Below are 17,288 nucleotides of genomic sequence, written 5' to 3'. Positions count from 1 at the left end.
AAGATTTTACATATTCAGGAAGAAACGGGGCAGAAGAGGAATCAAGAAGGAAAGACACTCACACACACAGAGAGATTAAAGCAAAATGTTGATGCTAACATTTAGAAACCCAGGTAAAGGTCATAAGGGAATTTTTATATTACTTTCCCAACATTTTAATGTCTCAAATGACATCAAAACAAAAAAAATTAAAAGATGAAAACAACTCAAGGAGAATTCTTTGCCAGGACACTTTCACAAAAATACTCATAACATCAAAAATAAAATACCTAGGAAAAATCCTAGTAGAAGATGGGCAAATCTCTGAGAGAAATTCAAGATCTAACTGAACGGAGGGATGTATTATGTCAATGATTTGGAAAACTCAACATTGTCAGTGTCAATCATCCTCAAATTTCTTTGTCTCCTCTCAAATTTTTAAATCTAACCTAATGAAAATACCCTTCAGCTTTTCTTTTGGTGAAAATGACAAGCTGATTTCTAAATTCATACAAAATACAAGCAACCAAGAATGACAATCACAGTTGGTAAGAAAAGCAACAAAGTTAGAAGAGTTAATATAAAGTAACTCTTGTAAATTAAAATTATTAAGACTTACTACAAAGTTTGAAACTCTGGGAGATAGTGAAGGACATGGAAGCATGGTGAGCTGTAGTTCATGAGGTCACAAAGAGTCAGACATGACTTAGTGATTGAACAACAACAACGACAAAGTTATGATAATTAAGAAAATACGGTATTGGTGCGAGGATAGACATATGATAACATGGAACAGAATAGAGAGTCTTAAAAAGGACAGACATACTTGCTCTTCTGCTTATGACGAAGGTGTCTCTGAAGTGGGGAAAAGAATCTTTTCAGAAAAAGATTGAGTTAATTGGATGTCCATATGAAACCTGACCCTTATCTTACACTGATATCAATCCCAGAAGGAATGCACAATTATATGCAAAAGAAAAATAATAAAATTTCCATAAGATACTCTTGGAGAATGTTTTTATGATCTTGGAGTAGGCAAAAATTATGTTTGAAATGGTGTAAGAAGCATTAAATGTACAGGAAAATGTTGGCAAGTTATGTTCCCATAAGATTAAGAAATGAGTTCATCAAAGGACACCATTTGATTTAAATAAAGAAAAAAAAAGACCAAGGGTTAAACATGGAAAGTAAATAACACATATTTGCATCCAAAGACATTGTCATGGTAAGCTGTCATATCATATTTGTAATAGTCAGGAACTGGAAACAACTCAGATTTATACTGTCAGTAGAATTGATCGGTACATGACCATGTGATCATTCAAAGTCATACTATACGGTAATAAAAAAAAATAAAGTGCTACAATATACAACATCATGAGTGAATCTCAAACATAATTTTGAGTCTAAGAAATTAGATACAAAAGATGCAACATACTGCATCATTTTATATAAAGTTCAAAAATTGATAAAACACCATGTTGGTAGAAGTTAGGTAAGCGGTTTTCCCTGTCGAGGAGGGAAGACACAGTTACTGGAGGCAACAGTGACTGTGGTGCTGGGGACATTCTCTTTGTTTTTCTGGATTGGGGTTCATACTGAGGTCTATACGTACTGCTTCTACATTGTCTTCTATGATTGTATGTAACCAACAATGTTGCTTAAAAATATATTATTCCCGTTCACACTTCTTGCCCTGGCCTGAAAAATGAAGGAACAATGAGAAGATCCATATTTCACCACGAAATATCTGACTTTGAAGTCCATTTTCCCTCACTCTCTGCTCTTGGGGACATTTCATTCCAGGAGCATCCTGAATACCACTAGCCCTTCACTCTCTCTTACCTGAGCAGATCACAGAGGCTGTGTTGCCATGGGAACAGTCAGGCCCACCCAGGACAGTCACAGGGCAACTCCACAGGAAGGACTCCACCCCCGAGCAGTGAAATCGGACTGTTGAGATCTGATCCCCTTCTTCCACCAAGTGTGGTCCTCTGGGAGTAGAGACGGCAACTCCACAGCCAAGCTGACGACAGACAACATTGGCATTGGCCAGACTCCAGAGGGAGGCACAGAGCGCTCTCCATCGTCCAGAAATATTCATCTCCACCTGCCCCTCACACTGAGAGGAGCTGTTTGTCATGAGCCGGACTTCTGGGTATGCTGGTAGAAGAAGACAGAGTTTCAACAAAATCACATGAAGAGGGTGTTAACAGAGGTGAAAGGCCTGACATGCATCTCACCTGAACAGACAACCTGAGCAGCTCCACTGTGGTTACACGTGCCCCCTGGACAGGGCACTCTGGGGCAGACCCAGAGCTCAGGCTCCTGCCCCTCACACCTGAACTCTTCAGCCCAGACCCGGCCATCGGACTCTCTGAAGGGCACGTGTCCCAGGACAGACTCAGCCTTGCCACACCCCAGCTCTGCACAGATGACCTGGGCAGTGGGGAGTGTGAAGTTCCCATCAGACACTGGGATCCAGGCTTCTCCAGAATGCACTTCTACTTGCCCTGAGCAGGGTCCATCCCCTCCAGCCAGACGTGCAAATCCTAAGAGGAAACAACAACAAAACCAGTGAATGTTCGTGGTACTGACTTGAAACTGCACATTACAGGCCGTGGTGTGAAAGTTTTTCTTTTTAGAAGTGGAGCATGTAGAGAGTCTTTGACAGTTAGTGTCATAATTGAATTTTCTTGAGCAGGTTTCTAAAGAGAAATCCAGGAGGATTGCAAGGTCAGTTTGGAATGGCTGAATCCCAAGAACATATACTTTGAGACTGGTTAGAAATCTGAATTCCTTGGTCTAGGAGCCAAGAAACTACAGAGCCCAGTTCAGATCATTGGAATGGCTGAATACTGGAAACACATCTTTTAGCATTGGTTGAAGAAGTGAATTTCTCATTTAGCAACCTAGGACCTACAGATCCAAGGATAATGTATAATATGCAGGCACTTGAAAGTAGAGATATGCAGAACAGAACCCATCCAGAAGGACATGGGCTATGAGATTAGAGACCTAGCATCCAGACAAGCTTAGAAAGCTTTCGTGGGACTTGTGGGGCTAATATTCTGATCAGTTTTCTCTCCCAGGAGCTAGTCCTCAAGTGACTTGGATGAGGGAAAGTCTTGAGGCTAGATCCATGAGAGGATGCCAACCTGTAGACAGGTGACAGCTCCAGAGAAGAAATATAGATGCTATCACTAATTCATGTTTATGTCATCACATCTTGTCTTCTCAACAGCAAAAGTTCCATGAATTTCTTCGGTGACCTCAGTGGGAAAGAAGAGGAATTAAGAAAACGTAGAGAGTCATAGAGAGAGTCCCAGCCATCTCTCTTGAAATCCTAGGATTTGTCAAAGAACCTGGTAGAGTGTGTGTTCTCAGGGGGAGCTTACCAGACAGCTGAGTTTCCAGATCATCTCCTATTAAAGGTTTTTCTTCTGAAACAGGACTCATAGAAAATGCTAATTGATTTTAATACTATCATTGTACTAATTCTAACCACAGAAAAATATGCATTCTTCTCAAGTACAAATGGAATATTCTCCAGGCTAGGTTACAAATAACTCTTAACAAATTCAAAAATATTAAAATAATTCCAATTATCTTTCATGACCATAATGGAATGGAACTAAAACTCAATAGTGATAAGGAAACAGGAAATTCATGAATATACAAAAACTAAACCACACACTCCTATTTTAAGATTGTTTTCTCTATTTCTATTAAGAATGTCATTGGGATTTAGATAGGAATTGCATTAAATCTGTAGATCACTTTGACAAGTACAGGCATTGTAACAATGTTAATTCTTCCAGGCCAGAAGCACAGAATGACTTTCCATTGATCATATTATCTTTAATTTCTTTCATAGATGTTTTACAATTCCAAAAGAAGATGGCATGTTGAAAGTGAAATTATAGAAATGATTGAACTGGCTGAAGAGATCTTTAAATCACTAATATCAATATGTGTAATGAAGAATAAAAATAAACAGGGAGGAAAACTAGGAAAAATAAACAAATGAGACTTCTAAAACTAAAAAAATATAGTATTGGAATGGACAATTATTTGGATTAATTAAACAAGAGACTAGACATTACAGAATGAAAGAATTGGGAAGTAAAACTCTGCAATAGAGACTATCTAAACTGAACCAAAGAGAGCAAAAAGGTAGAAAAATATGAATGAAAACACAGTGGCATGTAGTGGATAACATAAAAATATATAAAATATGTGTATTTGGAGATTCAAAATAAGGGCTGTGTGGAAAAATACTAAGAAAAGATAAATGAAGTTTTTCTAAATTTTTTGAAAACTGTAAATCCACTGATTCTAAAAGCTAAACAAACCCCAAACAAGGTAATGAAATCATTCTCAAAAACATGACAATGTAAATACTGAAATTCAGTGGTAAACAAACAAACAAAAATATCTTAAGAGCAGCCAGGGAAATTTGACACAGAATATACAGGGAACAAAAGGATAAGTGTTATTTACTGACTTTTTGTTGGAGGCAATGAAAGTCAGATGACAATATAAAAACATATTTAAAGTATTGGGGTTGGGCATTTGTTACCCTAGAACTGAATCAGCTATGAAAATTCTTTTCAAAACTGAATGAAAATTAAAATGATTTCAGGTCAATGAAAGATGATAGAATTGGAGGCCACCAGACACACACTACACTACTGCCTCAGAAAGTTCTTCAAGCTCAAGGGAGATGACAGCAGATGAAAAGAGGGATCCTCTCAAAGCTGCAGAGATTGAGCTAAATGCTGATTCTCTATTAGAAGATTTAAGGGAAAATATTAGCAACAAACTATAAGAGTCATAATAAATTTATAAGTAGAATGTATGACAATGATAGCACCAAAGACAAGAACAGGGAAGTGGAAGAAAACTATAGTGACTGACATTGCATGTTGTGACATAATATCATTTCAAGGTAGAATGTAACTAAAGATTAATAATTCAACATGGGCTTCCCCAATGGTTCAGTGGTGAACAATCCATCTGCCAACGCAGGAGATGCGGTTTCGATCCCAGGTCTAGGAAAATCCCACGTACCGCGGAGCAACTAAGCCTGTGCACCACAACTAGTGAGCCTGTGCTCTAGAGCCCAGGGGCCACGACTACTGAAGCTTGTGCGCCCTAGAGCCTGTGCTCCAAAACAGGAGAGGCCACCGCAATGGGAACCTCGGGCACTGCAGCTAGACAGTAGCCTCTGATCTCCGCAGCTAGAGAAAAACCCATGCATCAGTGAAGACCCAGCACAGCCAAAAATAAATAAAAATTATTTTAAAATTTAAAAAAATAATTCAACATTATTATCACCTAAAAATCTGATATGATTAATAAGCCAATAGAGTTTTAAGATAAAATAATAAAATATACTCAAAGATTAAAATAGGAACAAAGATATAACAAATAGCAGGCAAGTACACTTAAACCCACTTATATCAATAGTTACATTAAATGTAAATAATTTAAGTACTCCAAATAAAACACAAGATGATAAGACCAGATAAAACAAGACAAAACAATATACTATGTTTAAATATAAATACAGAAACATATTAAAAAGGTAAAAAATTATATACTATGCAAACACAAATCAGAGAAAGCTGTATACAGCATCTATATTAATATCATACAAAGTCAGACTATAAGACAAAGAATACATTCAGAGAAAAAGAAATATTTTATGGTAATAAAATACAAAAGAAATTATATACTATCAAAACTGGTGGCTTAAAAATAAAGTGATGCTTAGAAGAAAATTTAGAACCTTGATGCTTCATTGATGCCCACATTAGAATAAAAATAGAAATAGAAGAAAATGATCCAAGACCCAAGAATCTACAAAAGCAACAACAATCATAACTGAAAAGCAAAAGTCGCTCAGTCGTGTCTGACTCTTTGTGACCCCATGGTCTATACAATCCATGGAATTCTCCAGGCCAGAATACTGGAGTGGGTAGCCTTCCCTTCTCCAGGGGATCTTCCCAACCCAAGGATCGAACCCAGGTGCCCCACATTGCAGGCAGATTCTTTACCAGCTGAGCCACAAGGGAAGCCCAGGAATACTGGAATGGGTAGCCTATCCCTTCTCCAGGGGATGTTCCCAATCCGGGAATCAAACAGGGGTCTCCTGCATTGCAGGCAGACTCTTTACCAACTGAGCTATCAGGGAAGATCATAACTGAAAAAGAGGAGTGAGAACTGAGTACAGAAATCAATTAAGTAGAAAAATCAATATGGTCCATTAGTGATTCTCTTAAAAAGAACATTAACACTGATAATCTTCTAGCAAAACCAATTAAGAAAAAAGAGGGAACACAAATTAACAACACCAGTAGCAAAAGGAGGAATATCATTATAGATCTTCCAGACATCTAAAGATAAGAGATATGAACCAGCCTTATTCTAATTTGAAAATTTTTTGTAAAGTGGGCTTAGTCCTTGAAAACACATTACTTGTGAAACACAACTCACCGAAATCTGATACAAAAAAAGAGAGAAAAATATGAGTAAACTTATATTTGCTAAATAAACAGAATCTGTATTATAAAAACTTTCCTCTAAGAAAACTGCAACCTCCTAGCACTTCCACAAAGCCCAGAAATGACTCCCACAACAGAATAAAGGAAGAGGGAGGAAAGGGATGAGGGCAGGAAGGAAGTGTAACACAGAGGCTGTGGTGAATGTAGGAGTTGACCTGCATCTTTCCAACCCTCCCCTCCTGCAATCCTTGCATCTTCATCCCCTCACCAGTTTGCACTTCAGTACTGTAGTCCCTGGTGGCTCAGAAGATAATCAAGACTCTGCCTGCAATGCAAGAGACCCAGGTTTGATCCCTGGGTGAAGAAGATCCCCTGGAGAAGGAAATGGCAACCCACTCCAGTATTCTTGCCTGGAGAATCCCATGGACAGAGGAGCTTGGTGGGCTACGGTCCATGGTGTCACAAAGAGTAGGACAGGACTGAAGCAACTTAGCACACTTGCACCACAGTCCTGCTCAATTTGTTTAGCGCCTCATTGAAGTTCCCTCGTTATTTCAAACAAGCTTCTCGACATTCTTCTCTGGTCATTATTTCCACTCTAGATTTCTCCTAAACACAGTACTCCACTTCCAACAATCCACTACTGAGGCTGAAATTTCTCTCCCATACCTGACTCCTAAGATTAACCAGAAGGAACTCCAAGAGTTCAATTTCGATTAAGAAAATGAACAAACAAGCTATTCTAATCTTATCTCTACTACATCACCACCACTTTAACTTATCTTTGCATCATTAAAACATGTCTGAAAATAGAGAAAAGACAGACCAAGGGGAGGAAACTAACGACAAAAAGAGAAATAGAAGGAACCTGGAACCATTCATAAAAATGTGAGAGCCTAAGTTAGAGCAATGGTAGGGAGTACAAACCACAATCAGGGTTTAAATATCAGAACACTCTCCAATTCTTTACTTTTAAGTGTATCTTAACTGGAATTAATATCAAGACATCAATCTTCTTAGGGTGATGACATTGGGAGTTCTAATTTCACAGAAAGTTCAAACATCACACACTCCATTTTCATTCAGATACTGATTTATCAAAATAAGGTAGAGACACCTGTAGTGTCTCCACAAATGTATCTGCAGTTAGAACCATGATTAGGACATTGTGACAATGAGGAAGTTTACTTGAGATGCCAGAAAACAGGTTTGCTTAAAACAAAAGTTTCTAAATAAAATTTAAAAGCTCCTTGAAAATAATTACTTTTAATAAGAATAATAAAGAGAATGGAAGGAAACATTTTGAAGAGATGAATAGATTTATGACATAAGTGCTGTAATGGTTTCACAAACACATACTTATCAAGCAGTTTTGTATGTCAGTCATACCTCAATAAAGTATCTTTTAAAAAGGAAAAGTGCTGGGAGCCAACACACGAGACCCTACCCATGACAAGGCCATAAGGGAGAAAACCTGACGGGCAAGGCGGATCAGATTTTCAGGGGTTTCGAAAAGGCCAGCTCACGAGATCCCACCCATGACAAGGTCACGAGGAGAAAGCCTGACCAGCAAGGCAGATCAGGTTTTCAGGGATTTCGAAAAGCTGCCCCCGGCGCTCACCTTAAAGATGATATCTGTCTTTCTGATGCCTGCCTCAATGGACTACTCCTTAATTTCTGTGACACAGGCAGGAAGGCCTTCCCCGATCTCTTCCCAAATAAGAATCAATTTAGAACTTTAATCAATAAGTTTCCCAGGTGGTGGTATTTTATGAGATTATCCAGGGTGAAAGGAGCATTTTAATTTAAACTCCTTTGCTGGTAGTTTGTTAGCCAAATGCATTTATGCCCTTGGTACTAATATGCATGATTGCTTATAATATCCTAATCATAAAATAGCATGAAGAACCTGATTATATAAAAGCCCTAATAGACATAGAGCCTTTTTAAGGGGTAAAGGAGTCCTATTAGAAAACATAAGAAAAATTATTCTATAGGTGGTTATTGGGTTGAGATTTGCTTGCTGTGTTTTGCTTGCTGTGTTTTTGCTTTTAATGTGCTAAGGTTGTCTTATAGAAACCATTGTTAATATAGTTAAAGATCTAGAGAAATAAGGACTTAGCCCTAGTGTGGTAACAATGTTGTTAGTTGTCAGTCAGGAGTGCTAGGCAGAAGCTGCCTTACCAAAGTCGCAGAGTCAGTATGGGGTAAACTTCTTAGATAAATGCAACTGACAACTTTTGCAGAAAGATTAATTTTTGTATTAACAAGAATATAATTCTACTCTGTACTATTTCCCTATGACGCTGTTACCTTTCAGTTAAGGTCACCATAAAAACGGAAAATAGGTTTACAATCACCTGACCTGCATAAAATGTTAATAGCCCCAAGGCCAGAAGATCATGTGCTAAGAATTACTATAGAATTAGCAAGCAAAAAACATCCTGCTTTTCCTAAAAAACAAAATGATGTAATACTAATCCTGTGTAATCATGAGTAAGTACCTTGAAAACGTTCTGTGAAAGGGTATAAAACGGGTTGTCAAAAAGTAAAACACAGACTTGGCCCTATCAAGGCTGGTCTCACATGTCTTCTCTCTCTCTCTCTCTCTCTCTCTCTCTCTCTCTCTCTCTCTCTCTCTCTCTCTCTCTCTCTCTCTCTCTCTCCTACACTGTTCATCCTGAGGGTATCCCTTGGATCCTGCCGAGGCTGGACCCCAGAAGAAAAGAATTGTTTTCTTAAGGGCTTCAACTAGAATCATCAAAGATCTGCTGAAGGTGAGATTAGAAAAGATCACTTTTCCAATGATCTTCCTCAACATAAACACCCAAGAGCTGATTGGCTGTGGCTGCTAAGGACCTACTGCAGGTGTCCTCAGGGCTCCCCTGTCCCATGATCACATCATATGGGGTGATTCTTGCCTAAGACCAGCTCCTTATTTAAGGAAATTCACTGTGATAACTGACAATATCTTCCTCCAGTCCAGCTTCTCTGATGGGATTAATATCCTGGACATCCGATCCACAATTATGATTACAACTAGAAGCATCTCTGTCAAATACTGTGACCACCCACTCACACCCTAGTTTCACTGCTGTATTTACTGCATCCACCTTGGCACAGGTCAAACACATAGACAGCACTGAGCACTTCATAGGAGTCACTTCAGGTCCTCTTAGCTTCACTGCCTCTTATATGTGACGCACTTCAGCTACTGTGTTGTAAACTTCAAGACTTCATTTTCCTGGTCCCTCAACATCCCTGCAAATGTGATGTGAGCTCCCTGTTTTCTGCCACAAGTTCCACTTCTGGCTTCCTTTGACTGTGACCTAGGGACATTTAAATGCACCAGTGAAATCCCCTCATATCTTTTCCTTGTGTAACTGCACCCTGACCCCCTGTATGGTCACTTGTCCATGTGTCTTAACATGCCCTTTTGGGTCACCATTGCTTGGTTGAGCCTATTCTATTGGCACATCCCCCACATACCAACCTGATGGAGTGTGGTGACTCTGAGTTTTAGGACCTATGAGTACGATAAACCTTGTTGCCTACAACTCTTCTGTGACCACCCCCACCACCATGTAGCCACACCCTACTGACCATTATGTCAAAGAATACAGAACAATTACCATGATAAGACTATGTCACAGAGGTCAAACACAGCAGCTGTATCTGTATGAAACTTTTGACCTGACTTCTCTACCTTCTGTGACACATCACACAGAGCCTTCACCCAAGCATGTTCTAAAGGCTATAATCCATAATCTCGAGTCATTCTGGTGATAAAACAGATGCTTTTCCTGCTAGAGATCCCCACACAGACCAGACAGGACTTACCTGAGCAGACTACTCCAGCATCCTGGTCATGGGAATAGCTATTATTACGATAGTCTTCAATATTAGAATGCCTACAGTCACTGACAGTTGACTCTGTGCCTTGACAAGAGGTATACAAAAGCCAAATGGGGCCAAGTCCTGGCCCAAAATAAGCCCTTCCAGGAAAACCAATCGCAGTTCCACACTCCAGCTGTCTGCACACTACAGATGCATCCTTCACCCCCCAGTTCTGATCAGGCACTGTGCCCCATTCTCCGTGGTACTTCACTTCCACTCTCCCCTCACAGCGGTGGGCTCCATCCTTCAGCCTCAGCTCCAGATCTGCAAGAGAGAACAGACACAGGACACAGGAGAGATATTAGGAGACTTGCAGTGATATAATATTTAAAATATAAGCTCTCTGAGGAGTAAAAGAGCACATAGGATATAGCATTTGTTGACCTCTGTGGTATAAACATTCCCACAAGGCCAACTTGAAGCCCCCAATGTGCCATCACTGAAGGGAGGCACCAGGTATTTCTCACGAGCCTGTAGAACCAGAACCAGCTCCGGGGACACCACCAAGGACAGGCCTTCAGAGACTCTGGATGCTGACCTCCCTGTAGATGTGCCCAAGGCTACTAGGGCCCAGCTTCCCCATCTCAGTTACAGCTTGTGGCCCGGGATCCAGGAAGGAATCCTCCCTCTCCTTCCCTGTCCACAGGGAGCGTCTATCCAGCTCAGGAACAGAGGGCTGGGGTAACAGGCTCTACAGTGTCCTGGTTATTCCTGCCACCTGTGTTCATGTCCTTGTGTAATCCACACTTGAATGTGCCTAGTAACATCCATCTAACAAATGGAATTTGACAAAAGTGATCAGGTGTCACTTTAGCGATTAAGTTTTAAGACAACTCTGGTTTCTGCATTAAAAAGGAGTTCATTTGCAGGAACATTATAGATGGAGACATTACTAGTGTTCAGCAACATTTAAAATTCTCCTTTTATGAGCTTGTGGAAATAGTAATACTTCCTTGCCTATTTGAAGTTAAGCATAACTATGTGATCTGGCTCATTCAACAAAGTGGCAGAACAAATGATGTCACTTCCACATAGAAACACTTAAGAGCCAATATGTTTTTCTACCACAACAAATCCTGCAGCCTTGTATTGCAGTGAGAGCATAATACATGGTGGAGAATTCAACAACCTGAATGCTTGAAGAATTATGATAGCCGAAGTCCTGCCAAAGTGAACAGAACATGTTATATAAGGATACATTTTGTTTTTTTACTACACCATACCTAGCTTACTTTTACTAAAATGGGAAATAACAGCAGAAAATTGACAGAAAGAAAAATGCTAAGATAAAGACAAGGTGTATAAAATTGAGAAACATCTAAACTAACATCTAAAACCCCAAGAACAAAAAGAGATGTCAGGGTAGAGTAGACTTAAGCCTTAGATTTACTGAAAGAAAAAAAAAAAAATGCCAATCTAAAACTCTACACTCAAAACCATTCTCTCAAAGAATAAAGACCTCAAATGTGTCATTACCAAAATGCTGATGTAGGAGACAGCAGCCTCCAACCTCTTAAAAAAGACCAAACTTAGACAGCAATCAGTAACAAAAACAGCTCCAGAAAGATCTGCAGTACCCTAACAAGTTTGACCACGCCAAGATACTATCATTTTGGAGGCATCATTACATCCTCCAAACGAGCATCACTCAGTGTCAAGGGTGCCAGGAGAGTTCCTCTCGCCAGGAGGGTAAGAGCAGGCTGAGTAACCAGTGTCCCTAGCCTTTGGGGGAACCATATGAAAGTCCTGCTTCAGGTTCACTTCCCGCAGACCTGCAAATCTGAGCCAGTCTTATAGAAATGGCTAAGCAAAAGAAAGAAGAGCAAAGGACCAATAGCAACCACATGGCAGGAGCAGTCACAGTTCACAGTGACCTGCTCTGCAGACAGATGCAGCAGATTTTTCACCTGAAAGAATTAATAACAAGCACAGATGACAGCTTTCCAGTAGTCATGTATGGATGTGAGAGTCGGACCATAAAGAAGGCTGAGCCCTGAAGAGTTGATGCTTTCGATCTGTGGTGCTTGAGAAGACTCTTGACAGTTCTTTGGACAGCAAGGAGATAAAACCAGTCAATCCTAAAGGAAATTAACCCTGAATATTCATTGAAAGGACTGATGCTGGAGCTGAAGCTCCAGTACTTTGGCCACCTGATGCAAAGAGCTGACTCACTGGGGAAGACCCTCATGCTGGGAAAGACTGAAGGAAAAGGAGAAGGACAGTACAGGATGAGATGGTTAGATAGCATCACCAGCTCAATGGACATGAGTTTGAGCAATGAGCCGTTGTTGGTCTTGGCCTTTGCTGCCTTCCTAGGCCTTCCCACAACATGAGCATCTGCAACCATCATCTCCCCCACAGAGGCACCTGCAACAGGCCCCCAAAGCCAAGTGTGTGCACACCATTGGCTCTGGCCACCACCACTGCTGGTCATGATCCCTAGACTTTGGAACCGGAGGCACTGCTGAGGACACCAACTACCATTCCAGTGACAGCAGACCCCCTGCAACACTTGCCAAACACCACACAATGTCAATGCTGTGGACGTCAGCAGCCTGAGCCAAACAACCTCATGTTCTCCCAGATCCAGTGCTACCTTATGCCTCTGCACTTGGCACCCTGCAGTACATTCCAGTGTGCCCCTACCCAGAGGTGAAAGGCTTTCTCTACTGAAATCAGGACATAGTGTCTGGCAGAGGTGACAGCTTTTTCAAATGTGCAGACATCTACAAGAGGATAAGGCATCAAGAAGAATCGGGGAAACAAAATCTCACCAAAGGAATACAGTAAACCTCCTATAACCAGTTCAAATTAATGGAGATCCAAGAATTGCCTGACAAAGAATTCAAAATAATACTTCAAAAGATGCTCAGAGAGTTACAAGAGAATTCAAATATTTTTTGACGCCAGGAAAATAATACAAATAAAATAAGAGCAATAAAGACATATAAAATTTAAAAAAAAAAAAGAACTAACCAGATATTTTGAAGCTGAATAATAAATGAATGGGCTTTCCAGGTGGTGCTAGTGGTAATGAACCCATCTGCCAGTGCAGGAGATGTAAGAGACTCGGGTTCGATCCCTGGGTCTGGAAGATCCCCTGGAGGCGTACATAGCAACCTACTCCAGTATTCTTGCCTGGTGAATCCCATGGACAGAGGACCCTGGTAGGATACAGTCGATGGGGTCACAAAGAGTCACACATGACAGAGACAATTTAGCATGAACACAAAACAATGAGTAACCTGAAGAATTCAGTACAGAGATTCAACAACAAACTTGACCAAGGAAAAGAAAAAAATAAAGAATGTTAGAAGCAAGGTCAGTTGAAAGTATCTGATTAGAGGAACAAAAAGAGAATGAAAGGAACATAGAAAGCAGTGGGAACTGTGTACACCATAAAGAGAAACAATGTATTGAATGGAGTCACAGGAGAAGTGAAGGAGAAAAGAAATAATGGCTGAGGACTTCCCTGGTGGTGAAGTGGATAAGAATACGCCTGACAATGCAGGGGACATGAGTTCAATCCCTGGTCCAGGAAGATTCCACATGCCACAGAGCAACTAAGCCAGTGTGCCACAACTACTGAAACCTGTGCACCTAGAGCCTGTGCTCTGCACCAAGAGAAGCCACCACAGTGAGAAGTCTGTGCACCTCAGCGAGGAGTAGCCCCTGCTTACCGCACCTAGAGAAAACCCGCATGCAGCAAGGGGACTTAGCAAAGAAAGAAAGACAGGCTGAGAATTTCCCAAACCTTGGGGGAAATCTGGACATCTAAGTTCAAGAAGCTAATAAGTAACCCGAAAATTTCAATCCAAAACAACCTTCTCCAAGACTCACAGAGTAAACTGTCCAAATACAAAGACAGAGAATTCTAAAAGTCTAAGGAGAAGAAAAAAATTCTGTCACCCAAGAAGACTCCCCTAAGCAGATCAGCGGATTTCTCCAAAGAAACCTTGCAGACCACGACAGAAGGATTGATAACATACTCCACTCTCACTCAGGGGGAAGCAGCTCCCAGGGAGGGGCAGGAGAGGGCACGAGAGAAAGAGCTCCCTACAGAGTCACAGCAGCTCCTGGGAGGGTAAAGGACCATCCCAGGCCCCCAGCATGACAGGAAATGAGTCACAGGGACCAGGGCAGGGACTTAGGAACTTATACACCTGAGGCTATGCATCAACTGATCTCTACAGACAAGAGGTCCTCTCTCCTGGATGCGGGCTTCTCTGCTCCATAATGGACACCTGGTGGGAACAGGCGAGGCCAGCAGGCAGAGCCTCTCACAGAGCCCAGTGCTGGGCAGACACGTCAACAAGCAGAGGGGAGCCGGGGCGATGGGCGAGAGGAGCCAGAGAGAGGCAGGCAGGTGCACGATTGTCTCTGATTCAGTTACAAGGAGCGGCCATGACACCCAGCGCTGTGAGACCCTGTGTGCTTCACAGACCAACGGACTCAGTCCCTGCTCAGCGGCCCCGTTCATCTCACAGAGACAGGATCCATCCCCCTTACACACACATACACACACACAGAGCCTCACACACTCCCACACACACACATACATATTCTCATACAAATACACACACCCTCACATTCTACTCAAACACTCCTCACACACCCTCACTCACCCTCACATACTCCTCACACACCCTCATACACCACTCAGTCATCACATACTCCACACACACACACACACTCTTCACACCCTCACACACACAAATACATAAACTCCTCACACACACACCCTCACACACTCCTCACACACACACCCTCACACACTCCGCACCTGCACACACACACACACACACACACACACACAAGCACAGAGCCTACAGGAGCACAGACACAGGAAACACGGGGATCTAAAGGCGGTGCTCACACACCAGGCATATGGAGCGTGTGGGAACAGCCCAGAGTCCAAGCTGAGGTCAGTCACTGGAATTTGCACACACTGGGAGTCACGGGACTCCTAGAAGCTCCCTGAGAACAAGGGAGACAGAGAGGGGAGTCAGGTTGACCCACCTCGGTCCAGATCAAACCCCACTGCTCTGTAAAATCTGCCACTATGACCAATGACTCCCCACAGGAAAGGGACCAGTGTTCACAGTCGGAGTGCTTCATTTTTGGACAAAAACACTAAAACACAACTCCATACCCCTTTCCCTTTATCAAGATGTCCACTACCTGGTGTAGACCCAGGACAGAGGGGCAGCTCTTACCTTGACCACCCACCACGGTGCCGAGGAGTAGGACACAGAGTCCCTGGAGGGAGAGGTGTTGGCTCCGAGCCATCCTGACTTCACGTCCTCAAGGTCACAGTCCCAGCTGCAGGATCAGCATGTAAGGAGGCGTCAGGGTGCCAACCAGGGTCTATATAGGCTGTCCCCTACATCCTCCCTCCTGAGAGCCAATAGCGACACCTTTCACCATTTCAGGCACTATCGGAGGCTGCATCTGCCACTTTCTAAAGCTCAAACACCAATGAGCTTCTGCATCTTCAACATCTCCTTATATGAGCATCACGGTCCTTTGACCTCCTGCTCCCGTGGTCCTGAAAGCCAGGCCCCATGACCAGGGCTGGTGTAGAAAACTATGAGTACCTTTTTTTCCTCTGATCACCCTGGCCAATCCCCAAGAGCTGTGAGGTCGCACAGGGTCAAGTTGTGGAATCAGTTGGCCTGTGGAGAATAACTTTAGTGGAATCAAATATTGATCTCCCCAGTACTGACCTCAGGCCGGAAGCAGAGTACTACAAGAAGGCTTGAAATACAAGAATACTTATTGGGCCAGCAGAAAATGAGGACAAGAGTTGTAGGAATTCACAGGTGACCATGGAGAGGGTGAGGTGGAAACCATTAAGTTGAGGGGTTGAGACTGCAGGTCTTTCTTCTCTTCTCAGAATGATCTGGACACTGGGTCCTGGAGAAGGTGTATTTATGCTCGGTTGTGTCCTAGTCTTTGTGACCCCTGGGCTGTAACCCGCCAGGTTCCTCTGTCCATAGGCTTTCCCAAGCAAGAATACTAAGATGAGTTGCCATTTCCTTCTCGAGGGGTTCCTCTCGACCCAGGGATCAAACCCACGTCTCCTGTGTCTCCTGCATTGACAGGCGGGTTCTTTATTGCTAAACCACCTGGGAAGCCCTATAAGGGATTTTCAGACATGCTAAATTCCTTTCCGTTTATTGCATTTAATTTTTTTGTGAAATACCCCTTTCAGCTAGTCAACAAATGATGCTTCAGGAGAGAAAGAGCCTGCTGTTATAGGAAACAAAGAGAAAATAGTAGTCATTATTCAACCCTAGCCCTCCAAAATAGGAGTGGGAAACTCTAGAAGAAAATATGTAGCTTAGAAAGATTGACATTTTCTAAACTTCACATTTTCCCCCTTTGCATATAGAAAGTTTTATTTGATAGGATTCAGAACCCACTTGTATTATAAGCCATAACTAAAGAAGACGCAAGATATTATTTAAGGGAACTGCCCCCAGACAGAGGGATAAATAGAAAGTATTCCACTGCACAATGGCTGTAGGCAAGGGGCAAAGAAGAGGCAAATGAAGCAGAAAAAAGAAGAGGGTTCATTCATTCTAAGTTTAAGAGGAAAGTTAGTGGCAAGAATGGAAGCCAGGTGGATTGACGGCACAGAGCCAAGCAGAAGCAACTGATGTCCAGTGTGGCCATTGCTGCCTTGTTGTGTTCCACTGATCAGAGAAGCTCCCAGATGCTCTCCAGAAAGTAGACGAAGGATGAGTATAGAGACTGAGAAGGGCCCTAATGGTGCAAGACAGAGCTCCCCCATTAAAATTCAACATCACTAACATACTGCCCTCATTCCTCATACTCCCTCGGGCTAAAGATTCCCATGATGCACCTTTGTGGTCCACAAAAACCCACCCTGAAGCCCAC

At 42.1% G+C, this 17,288-nt stretch overlaps 1 protein-coding gene across 1 annotated transcript in view; it reads right to left on the bottom strand.

Annotated features, from left to right (window-relative positions):
• Window positions 1-15,699, bottom strand: part of LOC122423125 — a 119,495-nt gene extending 103,796 nt beyond the window's left edge. The window contains exons 1-4 of the mRNA XM_043439905.1: window positions 15,602-15,699; window positions 10,329-10,649; window positions 2,223-2,531; window positions 1,825-2,142 (exon numbers count right to left, since the gene is read on the bottom strand). Of these exons, the coding sequence (XP_043295840.1) occupies window positions 1,825-2,142; window positions 2,223-2,531; window positions 10,329-10,649; window positions 15,602-15,674 (1,021 nt within the window). The 5' untranslated portion in view covers window positions 15,675-15,699. The remainder of the gene's footprint in view (window positions 1-1,824; window positions 2,143-2,222; window positions 2,532-10,328; window positions 10,650-15,601) is intronic.
• Window positions 15,700-17,288: the final 1,589 nt, after the last annotated feature.

Source organism: Cervus canadensis, chromosome 21 (assembly GCF_019320065.1).
Source record: "Cervus canadensis isolate Bull #8, Minnesota chromosome 21, ASM1932006v1, whole genome shotgun sequence".
NCBI lineage: Eukaryota > Metazoa > Chordata > Mammalia > Artiodactyla > Cervidae > Cervus > Cervus canadensis.
The sequence above is the reverse complement of the archived record's forward strand: the minus strand, read 5'-3'. Positions and strand labels throughout refer to the sequence as shown.